This window comes from Arctopsyche grandis, chromosome 5, assembly GCF_051622035.1.
Source record: "Arctopsyche grandis isolate Sample6627 chromosome 5, ASM5162203v2, whole genome shotgun sequence".
Lineage (NCBI taxonomy): Eukaryota > Metazoa > Arthropoda > Insecta > Trichoptera > Hydropsychidae > Arctopsyche > Arctopsyche grandis.
This window is the reverse complement of record NC_135359.1, coordinates 8,270,723-8,286,076: the sequence shown is the minus strand read 5'-3', so window position 1 is coordinate 8,286,076 and position 15,354 is coordinate 8,270,723. Positions and strand designations below refer to the sequence as shown.

The 15,354-nt window shown below is 33.7% G+C and overlaps 3 protein-coding genes across 3 annotated transcripts; 1 reads left to right on the top strand and 2 right to left on the bottom strand.

Annotated features, from left to right (window-relative positions):
• On the bottom strand, positions 1–5,207 carry LOC143912303 (uncharacterized). The gene is made up of 7 exons (XM_077431586.1): positions 5,103–5,207; positions 2,724–2,831; positions 2,058–2,264; positions 1,762–1,983; positions 1,544–1,687; positions 1,254–1,461; positions 1–1,180 (listed from the first exon to the last, which is right to left on the bottom strand). The coding sequence occupies exons 1-7, from the start codon at positions 5,205–5,207 to the stop codon at positions 723–725; spliced, it is 1,452 nt and encodes a 483-aa protein (XP_077287712.1). The 3' UTR covers positions 1–722.
• Positions 5,208–6,334: 1,127 nt separating this feature from the next.
• LOC143911634 (mpv17-like protein 2) lies at positions 6,335–8,265 on the bottom strand. Its single transcript, XM_077430607.1, has 3 exons — positions 7,977–8,265; positions 6,775–7,013; positions 6,335–6,573 (listed from the first exon to the last, which is right to left on the bottom strand). The coding sequence occupies exons 1-3, from the start codon at positions 8,134–8,136 to the stop codon at positions 6,415–6,417; spliced, it is 558 nt and encodes a 185-aa protein (XP_077286733.1). The 5' UTR covers positions 8,137–8,265; the 3' UTR covers positions 6,335–6,414.
• A 1,502-nt stretch (positions 8,266–9,767) lies between these two features.
• Positions 9,768–12,006, top strand: Bug22 (cilia- and flagella-associated protein 20). The gene is made up of 2 exons (XM_077430872.1): positions 9,768–10,155; positions 10,412–12,006. Exons 1-2 carry the CDS (start codon positions 9,880–9,882, stop codon positions 10,727–10,729), a joined length of 594 nt encoding a protein of 197 aa, XP_077286998.1. The 5' UTR covers positions 9,768–9,879; the 3' UTR covers positions 10,730–12,006.
• The last annotated feature ends 3,348 nt before the right edge of the window (positions 12,007–15,354 follow it).

Here is a 15,354-nt window from a genome sequence, read left to right as displayed (position 1 = left end):
AACTTGATGAATGTTTCCAATTGTTATATTTTTTAAAATTGATCTTTGACATAATATTTAAGAATACAAAAATAAAATATACAATATCACATCTATGCCGTTTTTTTCTTATCCATTCACAATATTGGAAACAATTTTTCATTGAAATCAATTGGGATGATAATTAAACAATGAATATATACAAGATATGAAAAGTACGAATTCAGATTCATCTCAAGATACATATGAAAGCCCAGGACTATTTATGACATATGTAGTTTCAGTGGGCTTATAATCATATTTTTAAAACTTGTAATTTGCGTATGAACAAAATACTCAAATAAAAAAACACAATTATTCATTTCAAATATATTTCATGCTTCTTTAAAAATAATTTTGTTAAGTTCATACAATTATGCTGGAAAAGGAATCAATCTTTCCATTAAAAAACTTGATTTTGAATAAAACATCTTATGTACATATGTATATTTAATGATGGTTCACAAAAATTCTACCATTTTCACACTTAACAAAAGTTAAGCATACTTTCGAATTTAATAGTATTCAAAAATTAAAATTAATCAAAAAGCTGTCAAATTTGAAAACAACTCAAAACAGATTATTCATAGTAAAATAATACAATATAAAAATATAAAATATCACCCGATTTAAGCTTATTAAAATTTCATAAATATACAAATTATAATTAAATAAATGCGTAAATTGATTAAAAACGTCACTAATCATGATACATCGCCATTTGAATTGTTTCTCTCGCGGCTTAAATTCCGTCTTCTGATATTGACTTCAGGAGAAATTTTATCAACGACATTCGAAGTTGACGCTGTAGAATCGCATTCAATCTTTTCCACCTTTTCAGCAGTCACATTCCCATTCATTTGTTCATCACCATTGGAAGGCCTCGGTAAAATTTCTAATTGCTTATCAACTAATTTAGAACACATGTCTATTAACGCTTTCACATTGTGATCTTTAATTGAATCGTTAGTGTTTGATTTTGAATAATCCTTCCTGCCTTTGGTACCAGTCATACTAGCACGAAATCCGAGATAAGAAAAGTCAAACGATGTCCCAAATATCAAGTAAAAGATGGAGGAAGAAAATATAGTTATTATAATAACTAGATATGTCATTGTTATGAACATGTACGAGATGGAATCGAACGGTATCCAAAACTTTTCTGCAAACCAAGAAAAAAAAACATGAATAATTTGAAAACTTACTTACATAAAAACAAATAAAATGATACTTACCACTTATCAGGTTAGCATATGCATCGAGAAATCCTAAAAATTCTTTCATAGGGGAAAAAATAATTTTACCGATTAACTTTCCAAGGATATTAACCGGATGCAAAATCTGTGTCATAGATCTAATATCTTTTACGTTAATTACTTGTTGTACTTCCCAGAATTTCCACCACGGTGGAGTTATCTTTTCATATAGTTCCTTGTCAGCTTCCTGCACACGGAAAACAATTACAAATCATTAAATAAAAAATCATACTAACGATATACCATATAATCATTTCCAAAATTGAAACCTCCAATTCCAACTTGCACTCCCAAATGAAAAAAATAAATAGGAATAGGATTAAAAGTGATCTTGTTGTAGCTACCACAGTCCAATTTACAGACCGCAGAGTGTAAACGCAACCAACGACTCCAATCAAGAATAGCATATGGAGCTGAAATTAAGATGTATGCTATTTATAGTTACAATCTAACAATAATTAGATGATATGCTACGAATAAAACTTACATAATAATTCTTAAAAAATCTAACAACAATATCGAGAAGATTTTCAGCCATGACGTGAACAACAGATGGTAGAATCAATCTGTCGGCGAGCAATCCATCTATTTCTCGTAGCTCTTTCGATGTGAACGGAACGCTCAAGGTAGAGTATTTTTTCAACAGACTAAATTCTGAGGGCGCAAACTCGAAATGAAGACTGCCTTCGTAAATCATATCATCCGTTTCCTAATTGCAAATAATACAAGTAGCATAATTATACATTATTCAGGTTCAAAATTTATATGAATGAACAACAATACCTTAAATCTTCCCCTGTTGACTAAAAGTTGAAGCAATCGCTTGTAAAATAAATCACTGGTTGATACAATTTGGCCATCCGTTTCGGCAGCGCCAGAAGGTTTAGTTGCAGTCTTAGATCGATCCCATGGATCAGGTCCTCGTCCCTCAACTGCTACTATTAATAATATGAAGATACATGTTCTCCATACGAACATGATTAAATTTGTCTGAAAAATAAATAATATTTCAATTAATTTATCAGTGATGCAAATTAATATTATGTAAGAATAAGCATAAACAATGAAAAACTAATGAAAAACTTGTAAAAAAAAAGAAAAGAGAACAATCACAAAAGTATTAATATTTACATTTTCATTACATAAACCCTTTAAACATCAAAATTAAAATAAATGCAATAAAAAATGTATCACACTATTTTTTTTATACATATGTAAAAATTATGAATTTAAACTTTAGTATGGGTGTCTCAAATGACACAAGCACACGTCAACATTTATAGACATATATGACCTTGGTTATTTTTATAGTTTATACATTTAATATTTTGCAACTTGATGACAAAAAATGCTGATCAAAAAATGCGTTTAGCCCACGGATTAAATTATAAATTAATATTGCATCTATTGGTCACGGGAACTTTTGATAAATTTGATAACAGAACTGACAGATAAATCAAGCCCGCCCACAGGCACATTTGACACCTGTTTCTGTTCGTAGTACCAACTATCCAAATTTACGTAAATACCTCGATAATTCGAAATATTGTATATCTTCTAATAAACAGTGAGCATATAACGCATCTCACTCTCTCATTATGTGCACGAGTGAGAGGTGTATATGAATCGTAAGGTTCGCTGCAAATGATTGCTCAAATTCATACTCATTTCGATTGAATTTTAACTGTTTGAATTTCAGCATGTACGAAAGACGAGATATTCATGGGGTTGCGAAGATGACATTTCGATGTACATTGATGATTGGCAATTCTTGGCAAATTGAGTTGGATCTTTCTGGCAAGTTTAAAATGGCAAAAGCCGAGACAAAAGTATGAAATGAGCATGCGCCCGCTTGGTTTGCAATCGTTTGTAGCGCAGGGGAATCGTAATTCTCGGACGGGTTGCGGTTATATGCGTACGGTGATTATTCCGCAAAAAACGATCTCGCTCACGTCACTAAAATCTCGACCACGGAACATCTGGCACCCAAAAACTCCATCAATCAAAAGCTATCCGCGCCAAATATTGTACTAACGAGAAATCGAGTGCCAGATATTCCGTATTCGTGATTTTTGTGGCTACAATTTTCAATAATTCGTTTACCACCAAACAGTAATATATATTCCAGTAACTCATCAAAAGCTTACTAATTACGGAGAGCTCAAATTTTAATATACTAGTTGCTCGACGAAAAAGCAAACGATGTATGATTAAAAGTGTACTATGGGGACTGATCTAGTTGTGAAGGTGTTCTTCACCACCAGTCCGCCATGTATTATAGACGAGTTCGTCTGTGTTTTAGTAGTTATTACTGCTGTTTGTTTGGATAAGGTACTTTATTGTTTGAATATACAAGTGTATAAATATGTTGTTGAAGCGGCTGGAATCGTAGTGTTCTCGAGACGGCTATTGGCTGTTGACTTGGTGTCGTGATGGCCGCTGGATCTGCAATGTGTCGTTGCTCTGGATCCGGCCGAGTTGCAAGCGTTCTTCCATTGTAGGGTAGTGTAGTGGTAGCTAGTCAGATGCTGGATGTCGACTGGTCTGCTGCTGTGTGTCGACTGGTCTGCTGCTGTGTGTTGACTGAAGTTGTTTGGGATGGACCTCCTTTGTTTTTGGGGATCCACGTGACTTGTGTTTGGCGATTGATTCTGAGAACCGCAGGTGGTGTTTACGTGTGCGAGTTATGCGAGGAATGTGGTTTGTTGTTTAGGGTGGAAGTTTCTCGAATATGTGGCGTCGTTCCACTCGTTTTAGTTTTTATCGCCCTTTGTTCCAGTGAGTCTGGATGTTTGTTCAATGGGTTACAATGTAGTCGTTATTTGTGCACTTTAATGGGTGCAGGTGTTCTTTGACTTCGTGTCGTTCTGATTGATTTGTTGGGGTGTGGAATTTTCTCGACTTGAGATGACGTCAATGGTTGAGCGTTAGAAATGTATTCTCCGTCGCAATAGATTTCGATAGTTTCGATTGCGGTGACGAGATTCCTACAGTACCATTCAATAAACATGGTTTTATATTAAAAGTGGGTGACCGTCACCGCACCGAATGTTAAAAATCGAAAATGTTCGTTTACCATGCATAAATATCAAAAACGGTTAGTATATGTATATATCAGTGGCGTGCGGTAAAACTCTCTCTGCCCCCGTCGTACATCCTCACTTAATTTTCGCGAGCAGGATACAACAGGAACAAGAGTAACAGGCTTTTCCTCCCGTATCCTGCGCGCGCACATTAAACAAGGCTGTATGACAAAAAGAGAGATAATTTCACCGCATGCCTTTGATATATATTATATATACATAGTACCGTTTTCCATGCACCTTTCTTTGATCTTTCGACTTAAGATCTTTCGGTTTTCGATCTTTGCCTTCTGATATTTGCTTTTTCGATCTTTTGACTTTCGGTGCCGTGAGGTAGCCCCATATAAAGTATGCCAGGCATCGATATAGAACGTATAGAAAGGCCCTTCCATATAAATTTGTTGACCTAAAACGTACTATACGAGGGGGGTATTTGTGGGACTCGGAAGGTTAAAAGTGTAAGGACTATTGGAACCAAACTTTTTTTTTTGTGATACTTTAGAACCATTTTCATGGTAACGTTTTTGGCGAGTGAAGGCGCATCTATACTTATATCGATGGATTGGTGCACAAATATTGTATGTCCATTTTTAAATTTATATCGAATTTTAAGTTTGTAATGATTTGAGGAATACTTCAGGTGTTGCCTTTCAAGGTAATTTATGTATACCACATGAATTATTCCAGCATCTGCAAACTTAAAATTCGATACAAATTCAAAAATGGACATACAATATCTGTGCACCAAGCCATCGATAAATCGATGATGACATATTTTGACGATAGATAACCCGAATGCTTTTGATCCATTTGATCCGAGTTTATTTACTATATTACAATATTCATCCATAATTGTCAATTCGAATAATAATATGTTTAAAAATACGGAGAAAAATGCATACCAATACTTCACACAGGATTTTTCTTTATTTCCCAAAAATTTGGAAGTGAATTTCTATAAAATTTCACATAAAAAAACTAGAAATTATGTAATATTTCTGGACATAATAAAAAGTATAATAAAATTTTATTTTAATAAACTTTATTCAATTATTTTTTAATATTTGAATATTGGCTGTTCTATACAAAACTATGTATTTTAATGTGTAACAGGGAAATTAATCACAAAAAAATAACAAATAAAATCATTTTATTCAACAACAAATATTAGGAACTAAATAATGGCGAATACAAGTTTTCTAAATTTCAGGAAAATATAAATAACGGTTACAAAAATAAACATTACGATAAAAAGCAATGAAATATTATAAAACTCTGACAACAGCAAAAGTACTCAAATACTTGTATATGAATGACTAGTATTCATAAAAAAAATATCATAATTAATATTTAAAAAGGAAAAAAAATTACATTGCATAAAATCACACGTTGAAATAAATGACTAATTATACATCATTTTGTAAATAAAATACTGATTAATAATATTATTCAATACTGAAAACAAAATACAGCTGATGTGTAAAGTACACTACATTACATAGTAAATTTGTAGATCATGAAAATACCTGAATATTTTAATTGTTTCACAAATAATGAAAAATATATTCTCAAGACATTTTTTATTAATTATTTACGATGAATAATAATTTAAATAATAAATTAGAAATCACAATTTAAAAGTATTGTGCATATGTATATACATTATATGTAAATACAATACACACATAGTAATTTTGAGCAGAAACAGATCATAAAATTTTAGTTGAATATTTACAAATTAATATAATGCCATACACATTTTTTAACAATTCATCGTTTAGATAAGATAGTGAGATTTGAATCTGTGTACATACATACATAAAGAGATATTTTTGGAATTCATAGTACGTCGAATATGTATAATCATAAAGTAAATATTGCTAAGTTTATGTTGAGCATATTAAATGAAATAGTAAAATAAATAAATATATATATATATATATATATATATATATATATATATATTTTTTTTTTTTTAATACTTTTGCACTACATTTGTACTAATGATGATTGGCACTCAGTGCGGATAATACATTAAAAAATTAACTAAAATTTCGCTAATTCTTTGGATCTCCTTTGACTGGTATATCATGTTTGACATATGATAAAAATATATTGTACAACATGGTCAGAGCGTTCACGTATATAACGCGATAATTTCCCGGTATAAAATAAAAATTTATAAATTGTGAAGGCGGCCACACGCACCAGTCAGCCTGAAAATATGATACAAGTTTTGTCAATAAGCTTACGTATGTAAATAGATGGTTAGAGTACATAACTTATATAGAACGTGTATAAAACATGGAAAAGTTCTTCATATATGTATGTATCAACAATGATTCTCGTGTTTTATCTAAATAAAATAATGTTTTATTTTTAAATCAGATAAGCAATTGTAGAAAAATTGTACTCACGACATATACAGTCATAAACTTTTCGTTCAGTTCATCTCCGCACTCTTTGACTGTATTTCCTTCCATGATTCCCATTCCGCTGAAAAATAGAATAATGCAAAATGGTGACGCTATCAATTGATCTACGACTATTTTTCTCCCGACTGTTAGTAGGGCTGTGCCAGGAAGCCATTTGTCCAAGTAAAAATAGAACCAATGTTGGGGTGCTCCTTGCAAAAGTCCAATAGTGAACATACGACCTTAAAATAAACAAAGACAAATCAACATGACTGATAAGAAAATGTGTAAGACAATCAACGACGTTTCATAATTATTCTCCACGGAGAGGAAGGCAGTGCAAATAAGTTGAAATTACATAAAGTCAGCTAAAATTACAGTTACATCACAATTGGACATAGACTTAAATGTTGCAAATGATTTTTTGACATTATCTTTTGTACAATGTAAACCTAGACTATTAATTTTAATTTATGGAACAAAAAAAAATGCAGATGAGAATGAATTCATTCAGAATGTGAAAAAATTAGGTATTTTTGATGGGTAGGTCCTCTGTGCTAATCTAAAGAGGAAAAATGTACTTGATTGTGATTGCAATCCAGAAAAATTAAATATTGAAACATTTTATTGATACCAATTTTGTATTGGATATTTTAAAGATTTTTATTTATCTGCAAACCATTGATTAATTCCATAATTGACATATTCGTATGTATGTATTTTTGTTGCATATTCGATTCCACGTGTAGCAGACTTCACCACGTCACTGACTGATTTGCACTATTTTTCACATACTGAAGTTGTTCCAGAGAGGGATATTATCTCTAGTGGTTTCCTGTTACCATCCGGAACGGAAACATTAGAAAGTGGGAATGAATTACGATTATAATTTTGATTAAGGATTAGTATGGAACTGTCTTCGCAATTCTTATTAAATAACATCAGCAAACTCTAACAGGAGATGGTCGATTGGAATTTTATAATCATCCCAATCTTGCTAGCAATGGTAAACGTATTCGTATTCATCGATAAAATCGATTAAATTTTTCGATTTCAGTCAAGATTTGAATATAAAACACATACAATGTGTGAAATACCATTCGAGAGGTCAACTATAACGAGTGATTCTTCCCACAAAGAAATTACGTAAATGGTATTATTTAGAATGGAGTAATGTAGAAGTGTGTGTGTGGAAAATACAATACCTGTCCTGGACCAGTCGTATTGTTTGGGGGGCGTGTGTGGGTGAAGGTGTCTCTCGATCCTCTGCTGGATGAGGTCTCCCGTGGCCATGAGCAGACCCGAGCTGATGGTGTTGGCGGCCAGCAGGTTCCGCCGCAGCAGTTGCCCACAAGACCGCCACATAAGGCTCACATCCACATTCTGACGGTCAACAACACTCCTGCTGACAGTGACAGTGACAGCTACACCTGACACCCACACACCCACACGCCCCCACCGCCAACCACCGTCTGACACCGACTGACATTGACAGCTACTGCTACCAACTGTCTTCTTTGAGTATGACCGATCAACACTGAGATTTGGTAAACGGATTCTTCCTTAAAAAACGATCTCGCGCAAGTCACTAAAATCTCGATTACGGAACATCTGGTAATCAAGTTCTCGTTAGTACAATATTTAGCGTTGTACCTTTCGATTGATGGAGTTTTTGGGTGCCAGATGTTCCGTGATTGAGATTTTAGTGACTTATGTGTAGAATTCGGCACCTCAATGCGCTAAATGGTTCAATATTGTAAATTTCCATTGACAACTTTAGAAATTAACAATAATGAATCATTTAGCGTACTGAGGCGCTGAACTCTACTTGCGCGAAATCGCTTTTTGCGGAATAATCACCGAACATGGAAAATTTGATTAGCACATGGAAAAATTGACATACATATAGGCTAATAGAAACATTTAGATAATTCAAAACTATCTGCGTAAACGCCAAATTGTTAGTAGCATCAGTATTCAAAATAAAAAGGTGTATTTCCTTGTAATTACTCTCATTTAAAGTATTTAAAAGCTTTCGCGATGGCCCTGTAGAAGGATGCTGATTTTGGTCGAAATATAAAAATCATTGCAGATCTAATGTATTCCCACAGATTAATTTAATTTACACAGTCAAATAATGATTAAACACAAATTAATAGTTTTAATTCTTTCATGTTAATTTTCAAATGCATCGCTTTTTGTAAAATTGACTTACATTCTTTTGTCGTGGAATATATATGTACATTTTAAATCCAAAGATGCAGTTAATACTTCTGTAGAGATATAGCACGACTTGTGATATCACCTATTTCCCTCATCGAACCTAATCTGTACAAATGACATCATCGCGTCCTCTTCTCGTACACGAAAGTTAGCCGTGGCCGAAATACTTCGTCCAGCTTACCCATAAAGGCGATTCGACTCGCTCCAGATACGCAATCACGGAGTACACGGGAAATCCCAAGGAGCTACGCAACTACGCATCAAACATCGAACACAAAGGAAGACCTCGACCCCGTCGGAATCTTCCAGAACGTGATCTCACCAGCCCAGCTACGCGTTGCTCAAGCAACACCTTTATAAACCAGTGCATCGTCCCCAGATGTCAGTGAGCTTCAGGAACTTGACCTAGCTTGTTCCAGTGAATCTTTTACCTAGTTCGCTGTACATACAAATACACCTGTATTAATCGAGTAATAAAGATCCTCTTCAAAATTCAACTGAATTTCTATAGGCCGGGAAACGGTCCAAAACCTATCACCCCCCCCCCCCATACTTATCTAATTGGAAAGATGATTAGTGATTTGATAGTGAAAGAGAATTGGCGTGTTATCGCTACAATCACAATGAGCCTAATACATGCTATATTTTGAAACAAATATCTGATATTCGACATAAAAGCAAGTTTGACGTATTCATAACATCGTAAACCGTCTATTAAAAAGAAAATCGAATTAAATTTGAAATGTAAATAATATATGACGTTTGCGATAATGGGCGTTGAAGTGCGCGTTAAGGTCTACCAGGTCGCGTTGACAACAGCGAGTGTTGTGCGGGGGTGTGAGGTGTGAAGTGCGAAGTGCTAGCCGGTAGTTTGTGTGCGACATAATGTTTAAGAACACGTTCCAGTCGGGTTTCCTGTCGGTGTTGTACAGCATCGGCAGCAAGCCATTGCAATTGTGGGACAAACGAGTGCGCAACGGACACATCAAACGCATTACCGATGGAGACATCCAGAGCCTCGTGCTGGAGATCGTGGGGGCGAACGTCAGCACGGCGTACATCACCTGCCCGCCAGATCCAGACGCCACGCTCGGCATCAAGCTGCCCTTCCTCGTCATGATCATAAAGAACCTCAAGAAATATTTCACCTTTGAAGTGCAGGTTAACCTATAACTATGTTGCAATTCCTTTCATTCACTAGAAAAAAGCTGCAAGTTCAGTTTATTTTCATTTTTCTTCAAGTAAATACTGATCGAACTATCGCATTGTCGTATATGTATTTAATTTTCAAATTAAATACACTGTTTTTCTGTCATATACTTTCATTTGATCCTATCAGTTTTCACATACTGGTGATTCATCAAATATACCGTGTTTGTTATTTTCTTATTCGTTATCGTTATTTGCTTGTTTGCAGGTTTTGGATGATAAAAACGTTCGTAGAAGGTTTCGAGCGAGCAATTACCAGTCTACTACTAGAGTAAAACCATTCATTTGCACAATGCCGATGAGACTCGACGAAGGATGGAATCAAATTCAATTCAATCTGGCAGATTTCACGAGACGAGCTTACGGCACCAATTATGTCGAAACTTTGAGAGTACAAATACACGCCAACTGCAGAATAAGAAGAGTATATTTCTCAGATCGTCTCTATTCAGAGGACGAACTGCCGGCAGAATTCAAATTGTTCTTACCGATTCAAAATAAATCAAAAGCTGCTGCGACCACATGATAAAATGATTAGTTTTAGGACGAAATTTCTAAATTCCAACTACACCGTGTTCATTACTGATTACAAATTATATGTGTACAATTTCTTTTCAAATAAATATAGTATGTCCATACATCTCGTTTTGTATCAAGTTTTGGTTTTTATTGTGAATAAATCTGGACGTTTCCGATATATCATGTAAGCTTATCGCGTCTAAAGGCACTATTCCACTTTTTTTTAAACAAATAATGAAATATTGTTGAAAAAAAAATACTTCTTCCGGTTTACGAATTCTGACGAAAACGCAACTCTTTCAACGTATGTCAATTTTTCCATGTTCGGTGATTACTCCACAAAAAGCAATTTCGCCCAAGTAGAGTTCAGCGCCTCAGTACGCTAAATGGTTCACTATTGTTAATTTCTAAAGTTAACAATAGAAATTTACAATAGTGCCGAATTCTACACATAAGTCACTAAAATCTCAATCACGGAACATCTGGCACCCAAAATTGAAATAACCCTTTTTGAAATAAACGAGCTTAATAAAATTTACAGTTTTTTATCATCACCTTTTAATATTAATGAAAATAATGTCCAAAGTCTATCAAAAACCATAACCATGATTGTTCCAATGTACATATTATACGTGGGAAATTTTAAAAACAGTCGATTGAATTGTAAAATGAAATGACGAAAATTGTAAAATAATTTAAATATGTATTTGATTTTAAAAATAAATATTTTTAGATTTTAAGAACTAAAAAAAAGCAACAAAAGTCGATTGCCATGAAAATTTAGATGCAAAGTACATAGCTCCAAGCCTCAACTTGGAGAATACCAATTTTAAATCTGTATTTCAATCAAATTTAATTTTTCTGAAACGTTTTTAATGTCAAAATATAATAATATAAAATGAAAACATTAATTTGACTTTATTAAAAAAAAATATTTTGATTTGTATAAGAATTGATATGTATAATAAACAATTATGAAGAATAAAGGACATATGTATGTATTTTGATAACATAGCTAATTAAAATAAAAACTAGTAATGAGCCACCTAAAATACCAAAACTTACCCATTTTACATGCTTAGTTCATGCTTACTTGTGTGATTAATTTATTTGTTATTAGTTTGTGTATGAATAGAGTTCGCAGATTAAACAAATTGTGTAATATTAAACTAGGCGAATGAAAATGTAAAAAACTACAAAATTTTATTTCTAGAATTTATTATATTCAACAGGTAAAAAAAAATAATAATCTGTAATAACATACATATATAGAACATTTATTATAAACACAATACATATTTTATTGAATTATCAAATAAAAACATAACAAATGAAACCAGCAAGTTGAAAAAAAACAGTATCAGGAAAGTAATCATAAGAATACAATATATCCATATAAAAAAGCAAAAATTGGAAAATGCAATCCTTATTCATATAAACATACATATATACTTTATTGAATTATCAAATAAAAAATTACAAATGAAATCAGCAAGTTGAAAAGAAAACAGTTAGTTATTTGGAAATTAATCATATTATTATATTATACAATATATGTATCCATAAAAACACAAAAAATAAAATAAAAAAATAGGAAAACGCCCATCTATACATACACAGAAAACTTATACTTACATGTAAACACTACAAAACTACAAAAAACCAATAAACACACACAAATTAAACCAAGAATCTAAAAATATACAATATGCACATACATTAAATTACTATTGCAAATTGGCTATTCGTCTTAAATATATTAATTTATCCTCTTCTTCATCATAGGAACGTGCAACTTGAGCAAGTTGCTCCTGTAGTTTTACGTACTTTCTTTTTTTTGGCTCTAACTGCCCCATTTTAAAAATGTGATATTTGTGCTTGTGACATGAGACGTCTCTTTCTAGACCATTAAATAATACCCACTGGAAACGGCTGCAATGGAAAATCGAATTTAGGGCATTGTGAAAGCCTTCACTACAATTCGTTGTTTTTGGTTGATTTTCCAACGCAGCCTGGTACTGGTTCCACAAATTTATCGGAAATATAGCGGCCCTCCCAGTTGGTCCTTCTATATATGTGTTTGTTCCAAACGTAGAAGCCAACGTAACGAATACTGCCCTGACTTTGTGGCTTGGTACGCAAGCCAAGGCAGCCAACGATTTTAATTTGAGTCTTATATTGATGTCGGATTCGTATTCATTCTTTAATCCCACGCTGTGTATTTTTCTCAAAACGCTCTGGCATAGATGGAAGTAACACCCCTTTACTTCAGAATTTTCAAAAGCACTTTGAGCCGCATTCATGCACGCTTTTTCGAAATCTACCAATATTTCTTTTGGCGCTAGATTTGGAAGCAGCTCTTTTAATAACTGGAACATTTTTGAATGTGTCTTCATTTTTTTTTTTTGTAGAAGAAAGTATATGCACGGAGGATACGCATTGCCAGCTTCTGCGTGCCATGTTGGAGCCAGCTGGAGCTTTATCGAAAAATGGTGTTCGTCTCCAAAAATGGTGTCTTTGTTCACAAGTTCCTTCAGCAAATCTTGACTACCTACGGCCAAAATCCTATTTTCATCTTCCTCTCGTGAATCATGTAATATTAAGTGACTATATAAAGCTGGAATATGAAAATTCGGTGTGGATGGGTTTGATAGATGACCCCGTATTCTATGGTTCGTCAGCCTTCTCGATATGGACGATTGTTTACATTTCTGGTGCTAGCACTAACGTTGGTCACACTCAATCATTTTACTCATGATTATATTTGCTTGTGCTTTTTGGGGGCATGAATCATGGCAATGTGACGAAGGTCCTTCGGTAATAGTCAATCCATTTGTTTTAATTCTAGCGTTACATCGGAATGATTTTAATTCCTTACATCTCCATGTTATAACGCCTGTTTTTTCATTAGTAATGGACTTATAATATTTAAAGCCCATGTATGTCAATACGTCGTGGTTTCGCTGATTTTTGGAAAATTCCATGTTGATCTGAAACAAATATATAAAAAATACATATATGATTTGTCCGTAGTGCGTTGCGACAATAGGCAAATTATCCCGAGTGGGTACCACGCTCGAGTAACCTTTCCGGGAACCTGTTACTACGTAGATAGATAAAGTAAAAACAGCCAAGAGTTGTGGATAGAGGTGACCACCATTCTCGAGTGCGGTAAGTCAAATAGAAATTATTTATTTATTTAATATAATCAAACAGTATACAGTATATAAAACCAAAATAGCTCGTTAGTACAGATAGTTTAATAGTAATAGCTTATACAATACATAAGAATAGAAAGTAAGTAAGCCTATTAATATTAGCATTGTAAGAGGGGTTCCATACAGCACTTGCAAATTCGAGGTGGGACCATACAAAAGAATTATATAATAGATTAGAGTTCATTTTGACAAGGAAGTGCACCTGCTGGTGAAATGAACCAATCGGCAAATGCATTACGAATTCCCATTGCTTGAATAGTAGGCCTTGAAAATCTTCCTGTATTTGGGTTAGGTTGATGCTCCCTTACATTTGCCGTTTGCTGTTCCAAATAATTTTGGACTAATAAGTCAGCTGAGGGATTCGTACTCGATATAAAGTTGTGCAAGGCACAACATGTAATGGTTATTGAAGTTGCAAAGTCAACAGAAACTTCCATTCTTTTTAATAAAATCCTCCAAGTCTGGGCAGTAATATCAAAAACATTTTCAGCAATTCTTCTAGCTCTAGATAGACGGTAATTAAAAATTCGTTGTCGTTGCGTCAAGTTGCGACTAGGAAAGGGGCGTAAAATGTTATTTTTAAGCGGAAATGCCTCATCCGCTACAATCACTAATGGAACTTTTAAGTTGGTTTCTGATTCTGGTAGTGGGCGATCCTCTGGTATGGAAAGGGCAGGACTATTTTGCAACCACAATTTTCCAAATGGGCTGTTAAAAAAGATTCCTCCATCACTTTTACTTCCATATCCACCAACATCTATCATTAAATACTTATGATTAGCATCTACCAAAGCCATTAAAACTATGGAATAACTATTCTTATGATTGTAATAGAGAGATCCTGAATTTTCGGGGGCAAAAATTAGTATATGCTTCCCACCAAGAGCGCCCACACAGTTGGGTATTTGCCATTTGTGCATACAATCATCGGCGGTTTTTTCCCAGTGTTCTTTTTTAATTTTTGGAAGATATTTTGGCATCACAATTTCTTGTATGGCACTGCACGTTTCTTTGACTATCTTAAATACTGTCGTATCTCCCAGCCGAAAATTAAAGGCAATGGATCTAAATGAATTACCGGTAGCCAATGTTCTGAAAAGTACAAAACAACTATTAATAAAACAATAATTTTAACTTTTTTTTAGTTACCTACATATGTACATATATATAAATAGAACTACAATATCCAATTTTATTTTTTTTGTTTTCAGATGTTAATGTGTTAAAAAAACGATGGAGATCCCTACGGGATGGGTTCATAAATCATTATCGATTACAAAAGATATGTCCCAGTGGATCAGCTGGAGGAAAAAAAAATCTTGGCCTTTTTACAGCCAAATGGAATTCCTGATTCCACATGTGGAATTCAGAGAATCTACGGGGAATTACGAAAGCCCTGTAGATATCATTGAAA